Raw genomic sequence first — 15,112 nt, forward strand, 5'->3', positions numbered from 1 at the left:
TTTAAGAGTCAGAACATTTTAGTGTTAGCGGTTTCCACTAAGTGAAGGACACTAAAGAACACAAGGTAAATACTTAAGCCCGGCAATTCAAGTCCAAAATGAAATAGGTTCATGGAAATAATTTAAGACAGGCAGATTTTAATTCAATGGGTGTCTGCCTAATGATCATAAACATCGTAACATTTCGTGAAGATAATTGAAATGTTATTCCTAGTATAATTAGTTATTGCGTAGCTCAGCATAATTCTGCAGTAACTTCTTTTAACTCTCTGCCCTTTTATTGGTAAAATAAATATATTTGACTGACCTCCTAATTTCAATAACGGTTTATCTTTTTAGTAAATTATTGAACTGTTATGCCCATACATCTTATAATAAAAATAAGCTCTCTTGAACGGTAGTACATCACAAAAGTGATCAATTGTACATACATAATTCGCACCTACGACCTGACAACATTGAAGCATAGAAAATTATTCCAATATCAGTGTTTCACTAAATGAGTGGCCCTTTCCTCCTTGACGCTGTGGGTTTGTGTATGTAATGTGTTAGTCTAAATTTTGCTGGGTCCCGCATGTTGCAAAAATCGTTTTGTCTATCTTTGTATAATGTGAATATTACCATCTGCTCCAACGGATTAGACGACATCTGCATGATTCCATTAGAGGGTCGGAGGGGCCAAACAAAAACCATGGAACCGAAATCAACATTAGCTAAGAGAAAGTAATATATATAAGAATAAAAAATATTCACAACTGCATTCCATTATTATTTACTGGTGAGAGAATTACGGGCTTCTTTTTCAAATTGCCGGATTCTCCGCCTTGCTAAATTGTTCGTATTCAGGATCAGTGGCAATCAAAAAACCATTGAAAACCGCGGAAAAGACGAAGAACCATATGGAAGCCCGAAAGACATGCCTTATATTTCTTAAGTCAAGATTAAAAAAAAAACGATCACAAAAAAAGCCTAAAACCGCAAATTTCAAAAGAAAGATTGCATGCCCAGTGTTCGGCATGCAGGGAAGACGATCCTCCCGATGTGAATTAATTGCTTTTTTTGTTAGCCTCAGTTTTAAACGTATTAATAATGAATGGTTCGTAAGTCAATGTATTTCGCGCCTAATATAAGGACCGGGCAGGTTTAATTTGAATATGAATCAATCTATTATACTATTCAAGACTATTGTAAGGGCAAGAATGAATAGTTAGTTTTTTCAGTGAGAAATTATTGAGTTTATTATCATCAGTTGAAAGCACATATTTAAATAATTAATGTATATTGCAACTTTAATGAACCGTAACACTTCACGTTAATGCGTCTTTCATTTGCCTTCTAAGAAAACCAGCGGGTACTCGAGACTCAGTTCAGGTTTATCATCAAGTAAATTTGTGGAAAGTGCGTGCCTCACAAGAAATGAAGTACTTAAGTTTGAACTGACATACGTTTATGGCCTCAGTCGATGCACGCAGGAGTTTAATTCCTACAGCTCTGTGGTAGAGCATCTCAAAGTGTAACTGGACGGTCATAGGTTCGACTACTGTGGCGAGAAAGCGATTTTTTTCCGAGTCAGCTGTGTCAGTGACTGAAAAAAACATCATTCTCAACATAGTATATGAAGCACCCGCCTAGCTTCAGCCCGTGACAGATTCACAGGACTCCCTAGTTTGTCGCATCGCAGGTGCTGTTTACTAGCTTCTTAGTAGATCGGGTTAGCCTCTACATTTACCCTCAACTAACCACTAGTTTAAACATTTAACTTAACATTTTTATCTAAACTGTAGACATATTAAGCTTCAGATCATCGGAGACTAAAACGCACATCTCGCTGATCAATCAAGTTGACCAAAAGACAAACCTAACCGGTCGGCGAGATTAAAAACTATAATTGAAAAATTCATAAATTGAATTTTACCAAATTGAAAGCCAGCGATGCACAATCAAACGCTTTTAATGCAGACACCAAACCGTGGACGGAGCGTTCGTGTCCAGCGCAACACAAAGTTGTCCATATTTCGCGCTGAAGGGAATCCAAGACAGTCTTGGATTCTGGATTCCACCCCGTAGATTCCAGGTTCCAAGTCGTATAAAGTTCACTATGCTTGGAGACGGCCAATCCAAAATAATGTCTCTCATAGAGAGCGTTAGAAGGGATGCGACTATGCTGGAATAAAATTAATCTGAATGGTGTACACACCCAAACATGCCTACAAATAGACTTGGATCAGTATGAAAAAAGACAAGTGACTCGCACCGAGGAACATATACTTAGGAAAATACTTTACACTGGACTTTTCATGTCCACTTAAATTGTATTTGAATTGCACTTGAGACTAACTTTTGTGTGAACGGGTCCTTTTTCACTTGATTGATCTTGACTAGTTGTACTTAGTTGCCACAAAACTTCAAAACCTCAAAGTGGCGAAGTGCGCTCTCAAGTAAGGTCCAAACCTTCCTTGAGACTGCACTCAATCCAATCAGAGCGACTCGGATGTTTATTATCAAAGTGTCAATCATCTCGAGCCACAAATTTCACTCTCGCAAGCGCCGAGCAACAGTGATTGATGAACGAGGATAAGAATCTCCACGAAATGTAGGTAGGTTTTTCTCAGTTCTGAATCATGAGCTAGTGCAGAAATTTTACGATTTCCTTTTTTCACTGTATTTGACAGCGGAAACAAGTGAACGTTAATGCATTAGACTTTGCTATGGAAGCGAAATGACCTATGTTCCACAACCGAGCGATTTCCCTGTTGCGCAATTCGTTGAATGCAGTTTATTCTTTTCGTCAACTCGTTCAAGCCACTTTTTCGTGTCCACCTGCAGCAATAAGCATCCATAATTGCAAGATAAGTCAACCTCACGTCTCATGGAAGAAACAGCGAGCCAACGGCTACATTTACTCAAAGAAATTCAAGTGACCCAGAAAAGTGCATAAGAAACGGAAGGAACAGAACAGCTCTAGCGTGAGAGTGGGGACCACGGTAAGAACAATTTTAAAGCGCTCATCGACTGAAAAGAGTGAGGGATATGGAGTGGCATTTACGACTAGTATAAAGAGCGGTTTGTTGAAAGCGTTAGAACGTCAGCCGATAGACAGAATACATAGTATGCAATACGATTTTCAATACTTGAAGCAACGAGCTCAAAATACTGGTAAGGAGAGCTATTAGAACATCAAAGAAGGTTTCCCATGCATACTTCGATTGCTTCGATGAAACCATGGGGCTGCCCCATTGTTATCCTCACTGTTCAAGAAAACTGTTGTCAATAAAGGGAAAATCACGCTTTGCTATAGTTCTACGGCTTTTGTCTTAAAAGACGTGTTCTGAATTAAGCTCCGAGAGACGGATTAGTTCCAACCAAAACTGCACACTTTAACTTTAGTGTGAACACCATTTTTTACTTAGAAGCTAAGTGCACTTCAAGTGCTTTTCAAGTACACTTGAACTAAAGTGCACTTTAACTGCACTTTAGGGTCTATAGTGTGAATCTACCTAATGTACGAGACGATTTAGTACGATGAAATACACGTTTATTATATTCTTGATTAACAGGTATTATAGTATCGGCAAAACAATGAACTTCGTCAGACTTCAGTAGAGATGGAACTACGAGACAAATTTAGTCCAGAAAAACTCGCGCTAGCAACATATGCTGAACGTAAAGAACCTACTCCAAGCTTCCGGTCGCTCATCAGAGAATTTTGTGATTACACTTCTGCGCATGGTTTTGGGAGGATAAACGCATCCCGGCACTGGATCCGCACAATATTCTGGATTTTGCTTTGTGTGGCTGCAGTAACCATGACAACGGTACAACTACACATGCTGTATAAAAAGTACCAATCAAGACCGCTCACTACATTGGTTGAGCTTGAAACGGCTACGGTACGCATAGCTGCCATTTCACCGTTCTTGATCCTCGCTGAATTTGGTCAATTCTTATTCAAATAGGGGTGCTGTTTACTTGGTTAATTAAAAATTCATAACTTTTCGTTGGCATATCAGTGAAGGCTCTTGGTAAAGGACAAAAGGCAGTAAACGTTACTGGGTCAAACTGGCAAAAAAGCTATGATAATTGTATCTTGATCATGCATTTCAAAGATAGAACGAATCTTGATCCAGTTTTAGCTAGTTTGGGGCTTAAAGTGGCTCGATCCCTGGCTGTAGTTTCATGCTAGCCGTTTTCGTCAGTTCTAATATCTTTCTTACAAACCAACAATACTACTGTGCTCGCCGATGAAATAAAAACCAGCTATTGTAAAAAGGTCTTGTCTGTGAAAAAGGTTACAGATCAGAAGCTGTCCGAGATCAGCAAAATGATTTCTTTTTAAGGCCGATACACTGAGAAACATTTCCTCCGCCAAGACGTTCCTTCAGACTCTCCTCTTCAGAATTATAGTAATGTTTACTTTCATTTTGAAAGTTTCGTTGTCTTATTTGGTTTGAAAAAACTGATTTAAAAAAAAGCAAGTGACAAAACTCAGAATAAATCTTTTATGAAATGTTTGGGAAAAATCTGGACGGTTTTGGGGGAAAAAAGTTGCTCAATTAACTTACATGAATTGATAAGCGGATAGTTAAACCTTTGTTAATAAAGAAAAGTTGTTTCAAGCTTCATTTACATGTGTTATGATAAAAGCAAATATATATTTTTTCTTTTTAACTTGAATGCAGAATCTTCCATTCCCAACCGTTACGTTCTGCAACTTCAATGCCATTAAGAAAGAGTCGCTTTATCTAGCCATGGATCAATACAGTGAAATGGACACATTTATCAAGCAATTGTTGGAACATGGTATGTATAATAAAAAGTCAATAAAATGAGATTTCTTTATTATCCATCGCAATATTAAAGGAAACGACTTATCCTTTCATATTCTGTCCTGACATTAATATTTATGCTGTTCAATCATCTTAAAAGGTTTATACAGGTAACCGACGCGCATAGTGACTGCACTGAGATCGGACGAAGGGTTCATTTTTCCAATTCCGAGTCAATTGGGGTCTATAGGAAAAACATTTCGGTCCAAATACAGAAACAGACAAAAGCAGTAATAATTCATCACCGATGTACAGTTCTAAAAAGATGTCAGGCAGAGGCGTTCAAAACTCTCCGCATAAGGTGGTAGTTGGGCAGCCCAGACAAAAGACTATTACAATAATCAACACGAGATGTAAATGCATTGACAACCATTTCCGTCGATTCTTGAGACAAATACTTGCGAATGCGTTTGGTATTGTGAATATGGTACTGAAGGCAACACCGCATAACTTGGTAATATGAGTAGACATAAAGAGCTGCTCATCGAACATGATGAGCTTAGGTTTCTAGCTACCGTTACAGGACATACATCGGTCGACCCAACCCCAATACTCGATGTTAACCTTCGCCAGCTGCTACCTAGTACCTAGAACCAAAAATTTTGTTTTATCGTCATGTAACATAAGGTTATCTGAAATCATCCAGTTCCGAGTATCTCTGGTACAGTCAGTCATAGAATTGATGGCAAAATCCGCCGCATCCTCATATTGATTAGGGCAGTGAGGGCTATCAAGGAATTTCATCTTCACCAAACTGTAATAATAGCTAATAATAATAAAAAACTTGATATACGCCATTGTTTTTGTTCGAAGAGATCCAGTAGTAGTACAGCTTCACGGCGGGCTTGATTCCCCAGCCAAAATCATTAGTTCTTCCGAATTTCGAGATCCGTTTCCGGAAAAAGGAAACTCCTGATCGCAGGTTACAGAAAACTGGCTTATGTGATACGTTTTCCCTGTGTGAGTGGGGCTTATTCAGGCTCCCTTGAAATGCTTTGTTGACTTTTTTCATTCATTTCATTATTTACTCGGCTCCTGGAAAATTCCTCTGACTCAGAAGCACAAAACAAATCATTCAGTGACAGGAGACGAAGATCAAAAGACCTCAGCTACCCCGTCACCACTTCTTTGCCTACTCTTGAGAGCACTACTGAGGACTGGTATTATTACTGGCCTAACGATGAAGATGGTGAAGACATCGATGACGAAGAATACGAATACTTATTTGAGGATCCTGATGAGCTTGACCCAAGTTTCTTAAGAAGAGAAGAGATAGCCGTACTTATGGCTAGAGAGGATAAACAAGTTCTCTCTAAGCTGGGTCATCATTTTGAGGATATGGTGTTATCATGTACTTACAGGGGCGTTTCATGCAGGTAAGCCTTGAATGATACTGTTGTAACTAATATATAGCTTAAATAGCCAGAGCTAAAAGCGATGCTGCCGTTTACGCTTTATAATTTACTTCTTAACCGTTACAAAGAAATGGACAAATCTATACGTTTCATGGTCGAGATATACTGTATATTTAAAAAAACACACACAACGTCACCTTGACTAAAATTTTCTTTGTTATCATATTGTGCTTATTTCAGTAATGAGTCATCAAAGTTCTGGATTAAGTATTGGCACTACAAATACGGCAACTGCTTCATATTTAACAGTGGAAAAGCAGCACCAATCTTCAAATCCAACAAGCCCGGACCATCTCATGGTATGGTGATATGAGATTTTACATTAAATTATTTTGAAATTGCTTTTCATGATGATGATGATGATGATGATGATGATGATGATGATGTTGATGATGATGATGATGATGATGATGATAATGATGATGATGATGATGATGATGTGCGTTTCCTTGTTGGAAATGCGGATAATGAAATCGAAGTGTCGAAACGTAGATTCCTATTTGAAAACGTTTTGGAAAATTTGGATACCTTTCCATAACTACAGACCTTCTAACAAAAACTCAAGTTTTTGTCAGCCGAAAGGAAACTACTGAAGGGGCATCATTTACTACAAGGAAGTTAATCTTGATTTCTAATCGTTGGATGTTTGACCCCCTTGGGATTCATAAGTCTGGTACTTGATTTGAAAATAAAACTTTAAAGTTATGATCATATCGATACCTCCTCTTGCAGTTCAGACTAACGTGAACCGACTCGCTAAATTAAATTACAGTGGAACCTCTCCGTTAAAACACCTGTATACAAAGACACCTTCATTCAGGGGACAAAACATTTGGTCCTGGAAAAACGCCCACATAACCTTTGTACCTATTACCTCTATTGAAGGGACACCTCTATTCAGGGGACAACTTAGCACTCAACAAAAAGGGTTGATATCTTTAAGTGTACACTAATCACAATTATGGAAGCTTTCACATACTGAATTATCTCACTCAAACCAATGTACTGCACTTGTTTGAATTCAACAAATAAGTTAAAGAGGACTTCTTTATGTTGTCTTTGTGGCTTAATTATTAACAAACCCCAGCCCAAACTCATGCAGGAGACACCTCTATTCAAGGGACACTTGCCTCGGTCCCGAGGGTGTCCTTTGAAAAGAGGTCCCCTGTATATAGCAAGTCATTTTAAATTTATTATAGCCATTTCCATTTCATATACAGGACTTACCTTAGAGCTTAATGTTGAGCAAGAGGAATACATTGGTGTTATGACAGCAGAAGCTGGTATCAGAATGGACATTTCTACTCAGGGGGAAATGCCATTTCCACTGGAGCGGGGAATCAGTCTCTCACCAGGACACGCGACAATGATCGGACTGAGGAAGGTAAGAAACTGGACGTTTTGCCCATGTTAATTGCGACCAACGTGGCCATATTCAGTTCCTTCAAAGTCTTGTTGGGAACTGAGAAATGCTAACTTGCTGATAGCATGATAACACTGCTGGCTAATCCAAAGTCACCTTTGTCTTTTACTCCAGGCCATTACTTCTGCAGTCCCCCGGTAATGCCTCTCCTCATGATTAAAAAGATAACTTATATTTATTGCATTGAAAAGTACTAACGGTCAATAATTGATTCGCCATACTCTAGGGCCTCTTTAGTCAATAGTTTGATTTGCTCGATGGTGACTTGCTTTATCAGCATTTTTTCGCACTATGTAAAGGAATGATCCAGAATCCGCAATCCGTGAAATCGTTTGCTTGTGGAATCCGGAAACCTGAGTTTTTGAATCGGAAATACACCTCAAGGTATCCGGAATCTCACTAACGAGTAACGATTGGAATCCGGAATCCAAGATCCACGGTCCACTGACAAAGATGACGGTATGTAGTCCAGTATCTGTCTTGGATTCCCTTACATTAGGCGAAATGTTTGACAGAGTCTCAGTAATTTCGTTCCTTTTATGTCCCGAGAAAAGAGAATAATCTTGTTTCTTGGTCCCGACCATTTTTACTTGAACGCCCGCGTAATACAATGGTAAAGAGTTGTAGTGTATAGACATGCCCTTCTTTTTTAATTTATTTTAGGAGAGAATCATCCGAGAGGATCCGTTCGAGAGGAGGCGATGTTTGAAAGACGTTTACAGAGATGACTCTAACTTATACACAAAACACTTTGGGGCAGTATACTCCGCAACGGTACGATAAACCCCCAATATCACTTCTGACTGCACATATTGTGACTGTTTATTTGTAAAACTGATTTGTAATCGCAGTAGTCATGATGTTATTGATTAATAGCCATATAATTAGTTAATATGAATAAGTAAAAAATGAATAAATAACTAACTCAGTCATGTTAACCGTAATAAAATAAAACGGGACGTTTGCAAACTCGAAGGGCGCTCCCTCCTTCCTCCAGAGCCCTTTGCAGTCTTAAACACGCCAAACTATTCCTTTTCCTCTACCCGTCATAGCTAAGCTACTAAAACATCGGGCTGGTCCGTAGCCTGTGTCGCTTACAGTTTTGTTTGTCGTGCGGGCAAATGAGTAGCGAAGCCGCTAGGAGAACAAAAAGACAAGGAACCGTGTTTTTTTTCTCCTTCTTCTCCTTCTTTCTCTCTTTCGCACGGGCTTTGCGCTCATTTTGACAGATTTTTGTTCATTCTCGCCAAACAATGCACCAGGTTGGCAGGTGCGCATGCTAGCCAGTCCACGGTCAGTTTCCAACATGTTCCTCCCATATTTATAAACTGTAAGTAAGCAACGAAACTTATATTTGGAGATAGCTTATTAACTGAAGGCTTCACTGAAATCAAGTATCAAGTTATTGGCGGCATATTTAGTTAATCTTTTGATTTCTATTTTAAACAACGTGTAAATACATGATTATTTGTCAGGCTTGCAAAGAATCTTGCCTAGCGTACAATCAGCGCCAACAATGCGGATGTATGGAGTATCGCTTTCCTGGAAATGACAAACGCATCTGCAATGTATCAGATTTACAGACTAGTAAGCAGACCAAACCAACCATTTTTTTCTTAATACATGGATTCATTTAGCTGCCATTAAACAGTAAGGCCTCGTTTATATACATTTCCTTACAGAACGTGGCGAACAGTTTACATGAGAAACAAAAAGTTGGAACGACTAGAAGGGTGATCCGCTTAGCCGGCTCACCCATTTTTTGATTCGGGTAGGGTCACCCTCTTAGCCCAGCCACTTTGGCTCATCCAGCAGGGTCAACTGCTGATTCGCCCAATATAAGGGAATTCAGATTCTGGAATCCCGGAAAGTTTTGCTAGTGGAATCCGGAGTCCGGAATTTTTTTTTTTGGTTGAATCCGGAATCCTGGGCTTTGGAATCCTGAATACAGTTCAAGGAATCCGGAATCCACTAACAATTGCAATCCGGAATCCAAGTTCTACTTGAAATAATCAGGAGTCCAGAACCTGGAATCTGGAATCCAGAATTTAAGACTGTGTTGGATTCCATGGGGCGACCTGATTGCTCGGGCAAACTAAAGAGGCACCTGAACTGAGGGTCTTTACTTTGTCTCATATAAACGTTCGCTAGTTAGCTTGACCCTTGTACCCCCGACTGGGAAAGGTTTTCTCCATGAAACGGGTTCTAATTTTAGTGTCTTTTTTTATTAACAGCGAGGTGCCTTAGCGCTGTCCAGACGGAGTTCAAGGAAAACAAATTAAATTGTACAAAGTCATGTCCACCACCATGTAGGTTAGTGAAAAAATCGTCTTTTATTCAACTGTGAAATAAGTTAAACGCAGTGAGAAACCTTTTTCAGTTATTTTCAAATAAACGATAATTCAGCTTTTGAAAGTCCTGTCTACTGACAGCAATACTTGTTCTAAACATTGAGCTGAATGCCATTTTGTCCACACAAGGCCTAAGTCTTATTTGAATTTGAGGCAAACAAGGACGTGGGGTTTAATTACTTTTATAAATAAAGATTATACAGTATAAAATATTTATAAGCTATATTGTGCTTAATTATTTAGAAGCGAGCATTTGCCACGATTTTTCTTTTTTTTTAGTGAGGAGGGGTTCAAGAGAAGCTCTTCGTTTGCTATTTGGCCATCAGAGGAACACGAGGTAAATGAACAGCTACCTCATTAATTAGCTCTGGTACAAATAAATCTAGGATAACAACATTAGGATGCATACATTTGTGTTTTTACCTCTGTCCTTTTGTTTAACGTTTCACAGCTACTCTACGTTGAAAAATATTCACGCACCGAAGAGGGAAATCTCAGGTAAAGTTTTGTGTCTACAAACAGTTTCCCATGCAATTTCTTGTATTGTGTTTGTCTGACAAAAACCGTAAACAACAGCAACAACAAAAATTATATCAGTGACGACAGCAGCAACAACACCAACAACGCTCAGAACACCAGGGACATACAACAAGCCCAACAATAGCAGTGTCAAGAATGGTAGTCTAAAAATACATGCGCCTCTCATCTCTCTCCGACGTGATGCGAGGCGGCTGTTCGAATTCTCGCAGGCTACGACAAAGTATAACTGCAATATTTTACGTGCAACAAACAACTCCAACAAACATGTAATGCAAAAAACTTAAACAATAAAAACAACTCAACCTGCCTTGTAAATGCTAATCAGCTGTTTTAATTCTACAGAGAGAATATTTGCAAAGTGCAAGTGTTCTACGAAGAGTTGAACTTAGAGATGATAACAGAGCAGAGATCTTACGAGGTACCAATTAGTTAACTTTGCAGATCATCCACTAATAGTTATTAGAAATCTTTGACTTTGAGAGGAACGCGAAAGGGACAAGGAGAGGAGTCTCTTTCCTTCTCTCTCGGATTCCTTCTTCCATTTTCCACCTTTCCCCTCTCCTTTCGACGCCTACCAAGCAGGCCGTACAGTGACGGCAAAGAACAAGTGGGGAAAAAATGCAAGCGCCGTTAAAAAACCTCTTCGTAAGGTTTTGATCAGTCAACGTGGTTTCCAAGAGGTCCTTCTCTGCCTGTAGCAACCATACTTGGGAACAGTTCTGTGAAAAAAAAATCAAGAGAACCTACCAAAAATGGACCATTTCCGCATTCCTCAAAACAAAGAAACCGAGTTGACGCAGGGGTCACACAACACTTTCCTGTGTATGAAATAAACCCAAGCCAGGCCCGTCTCGTTTCATTTTCTGTGCCTTTCACTCGAGCTGAATACCAAAAAGGTCTGTTCAGATTGATTCAGCTATAGTGGAATGGAACCGTACTGACTTCACCAACAAAGACGCACCGTTAGTAAAGGGCTGATTTTATAACTTTATTTTACTATTTAACTAAACTTCACCAATACAAAAACGAAAAGTTAAGAGGTTAATAGAATAAATGGCCTGACACAACAGAAACCGGCAGCAAATTTCCATAGCGACGCTCACTTCAACCAAAAAAGGCCAACAATTAACTCGCAACCGGCCTTTCATGTCACTCCACAAACTAGATATTACACGTAACTTTCTTTATTCAGTTCACCACTGAACCAAAATTCAACGCAGTAGTAAACAGAAGCAATGTAACTTCGACTTCCCCGTTTCCATAATTCGTTTTGTTGATTTCACAGATAGTGGATTTCGTGTCCGACATTGGTGGTCAGCTGGGGCTTTGGATTGGCTTTTCTGTGCTTACGGTGGCTGAGTTCCTGGAACTGTTCGCGTTGGTATTTCACATTGTTATCGATAAATTTGATAAAAGATCGCGCCAATACACAGAACAAAAGCATGAAGAGCGTGTCTAGAGTAGCAGCTATGAAATGATTCATGCATACAGTATATATCCGTTCACTGTAGCAAATCAGTTTTCCTTTAACTTGTGCTGCTGTTTCTTTTTTCCAAAATTGACAGGGGTTCCTTTCAATATTTATTACATAGGACGTGTTTATTGAAGGGCATATGCATGAAGACTGCTCGGTTAACCATATATACACACTGACTGGTCAACTTGACCAATAAGAACTTCTGGCACCTGAATTTGCTTTAAGAGTTGAGGTTAAAACTATACCTTCTGTCAATTTCAATGTCGTACAGTGCCATGCACTTCGAGACCCGCCGGGAAAACTGTAGCAAGCCACCTTAATAGTTTAGTTCCTTGCAATGGAATAGGCCACTTCGCTCCGAGTTCCAAAAACCCGCACTTTCAAAATGAGGCCAAGTGCACAACCTTTCTTCTGAAAATGAGTTTTATTTGCATGAGAATGAAAAATCATTTCCATAACAAACGCTGAGTACTTAACCTCGTTTTGATACAGAGACCCGGGCGAACTCGGAAATGGCTTATTGATGTTTGTCAGTCTTTTCTTTTCCCACTTTAGTGAGTGTTTAGTGATATTCACTTAAGCATACTAGATAACGTTATGTTTAACCATTAAAAATCTGAATAAAAAATAACATCAAAAACAATGTTTATTTTGGGTGGCTTTTTATATATGTACCGTAGACTTGCGCACAATATACGATTTTCCTGCCAGCACAAAATCTATCTAGTATAGTGTGAACATGGCCTTAAGAACGTGATTGTGGTTTGAGGGTGAGGGTCAATAATGTTTGTGACGTACAGGGCGTTGTCACGTAAGCTGCTACTCTAACGTCATTCTTTATCTACGATGGCATGACCGTTCCAAAGAAAACAACGAAAGCAGTCTCAGCTGATAGTCCACCGCTCAAAAGGCAAAAAACATCAACTTCAACTTTATTTTTACACAGGACAATAATATTAACATTCGTTGACATAATTACGTGCATCTACTATAAGGATACGTAAAAGAAAAGACAATCTAAGTAGTTGGCCACTGTCATGTAAGCTATTAGAGTCCGCCAAATATGGGAGGCTAAATGGACAATCAACGAAAAGTTACATACTAAGTTTACAAAAGATAGATATTTGTATATTAATTGAGTCTTATGGTTGGATAGCTAGTGCTCGCTTGGTAGAGATTAGACAAGGAAAGAGGGACGTTGCGTGCTCAAAGTTTTGGACTGATTTATTCTAAGTCACACCTGAATCAAGTCACGGGCCTTGATAATCTTTCGTAATGCCTGTTGCCAAGGAGAGAAAAGCTATTTACTAGTGGATCATTATATAATGTTAATACCTCACAAATAAACGCGAATAAACCGTACATGACTGCCGTTTGTCCTATTTCCCTTACGTTTTATTCTAATTTATTTATTACATACAGAGATTTATTCACTGACAACAATTGACCCTGCCATGCATAGGTGATCTCAGTTGAACCTTTTGGCGTCATGCGTAAATCGTCCCAGTTTGCGTCAATAGAGCGGATGTTTCCCTTATCAAACGTTGTGTGGCTGATGCTCACGAACAAAACGTGCCCTCATTGCATGTCCCCAGTCGCTAGGTAGACCACTAAGAATGGTTCTTTATTGAAGATTCTGTTTAAGCAAGTGAAATCGTTGTTGTTTATTTATTTTAACGTGAATTATAAGAAGCTACTAGCCAGCAAGGACTTGACTTCATATAAAGGTAAGGACTTAATATTATTACACACCGTAAACTTAGGGCTTTTATTACAGCACCTGTTAACCGAAGCAGCGAATTCACCATCTGTCGAAAATTTCAGATGTTCTCATTCATTTCCAACATGTAGCATATGTGAGGTGATATGAATGTGCATTAATGTAAAATATAATGAGCATGACTAAGGAAAGAAAAAATGCTATTAAACTAAATTAACGATTGCTTAAGTCGCGGTGTAGTTGATGCCCCTAAGTAGGATTCACATGTGGGCCTATTACTGATACGATATTATTCATCCAACTCAAAGACGAATACAGTCTCATTAATGTGCTTTATCATCTCGCGCTTAGAGGACTCTAAGAGATCAATTTTGATTCAACTACGTACTGGCAGGATTCTTAACGCACCGATGACCCTCTGCTTTAATAATCGTCATTCTGATCATTCAGCATTGTCATTTTTATTTCGTAAATAGCCGCCACAACACCAATCAAAGTAATGTAACATTAGACTTTCAAAGGTCTTGTCCACCAGGCCCCGGTTGTTCAGTCAAACGTTGGATAGCGCTTCCACCGGATAAATCACTATCCAGCGGAGAGTATTAGGGAAACCAATCGCGCTTTATCCAGTGGAAAGCGGCTATCCAACGTTTGAACAACCTGCAGGGCCAGGGTAAAAGAAAAATTAAAGAAAAAGAAAAAATCCACTATCATATACTAATCATAACCTGCCTTTAAGTTTATATCCACCGAGGATCTCTGCAGTTATGTAATACGTTTAAAAAAGTAAAAGATTATTTTAAAAATTATATTCTCTAAGTGTGAAATTAAAACGCACGTAACGTTAAAGCTTTGTGTTTAATCAGCCTTGTTGCCCTAATATAAAACTTTTCTTTAGATAAGGATGAATAATTGAAAAAGCTTTGACAAAAGAGGACATTTAATTACTTTTTATGCAACTTCAATGTCACCAACGTTTACCAAACAGCCAATACGATGCTTCGAGCATGAAGTATATAGCCGAATATCATTGGTACTGTTGGTATGGTAATTTTGCATGAGTTTTTCAAAGAATACTAAAAGCGGTCTCTTACTTCAAGCCAAAACCTGCCAGGCTTTAATTCGTGTCGTGTGATATGCGCTTACTGTTGATGATTAATTATCATCTCCTCCAACAGCTGCATCACCCCAGCTTGAATTTTGAATGAAGTCGCTTGTCCATTTTATTATAATACCAAAATATTCAAAATTTACAATCTTGCATTTTATTATTTACAAACCTGATCTATTCACCATTTTAACTTGCTATGATGGCACCTCAGGCAATACTGTGACAATGTACAATGCTGAGCAATATGGA

General features: G+C 38.8%; 1 protein-coding gene across 1 annotated transcript; it reads left to right on the forward strand.

Annotated features, from left to right (window-relative positions):
• The first annotated feature begins 3,560 nt into the window (after nt 1-3,560).
• Nucleotides 3,561-12,380, forward strand: LOC140937882 (epithelial sodium channel subunit alpha-like). Its single transcript, XM_073387455.1, has 12 exons — nt 3,561-3,890; nt 4,680-4,800; nt 5,869-6,202; nt 6,422-6,540; nt 7,462-7,625; nt 8,328-8,438; nt 9,140-9,251; nt 9,899-9,977; nt 10,295-10,352; nt 10,467-10,513; nt 10,898-10,973; nt 11,841-12,380. Exons 1-12 carry the CDS (start codon nt 3,606-3,608, stop codon nt 12,012-12,014), a joined length of 1,680 nt encoding a protein of 559 aa, XP_073243556.1. The 5' UTR covers nt 3,561-3,605; the 3' UTR covers nt 12,015-12,380.
• Nucleotides 12,381-15,112: the final 2,732 nt, after the last annotated feature.

The sequence above is a fragment of the Porites lutea genome, chromosome 5, assembly GCF_958299795.1.
Source record: "Porites lutea chromosome 5, jaPorLute2.1, whole genome shotgun sequence".
Classification (NCBI taxonomy): domain Eukaryota; kingdom Metazoa; phylum Cnidaria; class Anthozoa; order Scleractinia; family Poritidae; genus Porites; species Porites lutea.

Coding starts and splice junctions, on each gene's coding strand:
- LOC140937882 (XM_073387455.1), top strand. CDS start 3,606: ATGGAACTACGAGACAAATTTAGTCCAGAAAAACTCGCGCTAGCAACA. Junction 4,801..5,868: donor CAAGCAATTGTTGGAACATG/GTATGTATAATA, acceptor GGCTCCTGGAAA/ATTCCTCTGACTCAGAAGCA. Junction 10,353..10,466: donor GGCCATCAGAGGAACACGAG/GTAAATGAACAG, acceptor AACGTTTCACAG/CTACTCTACGTTGAAAAATA.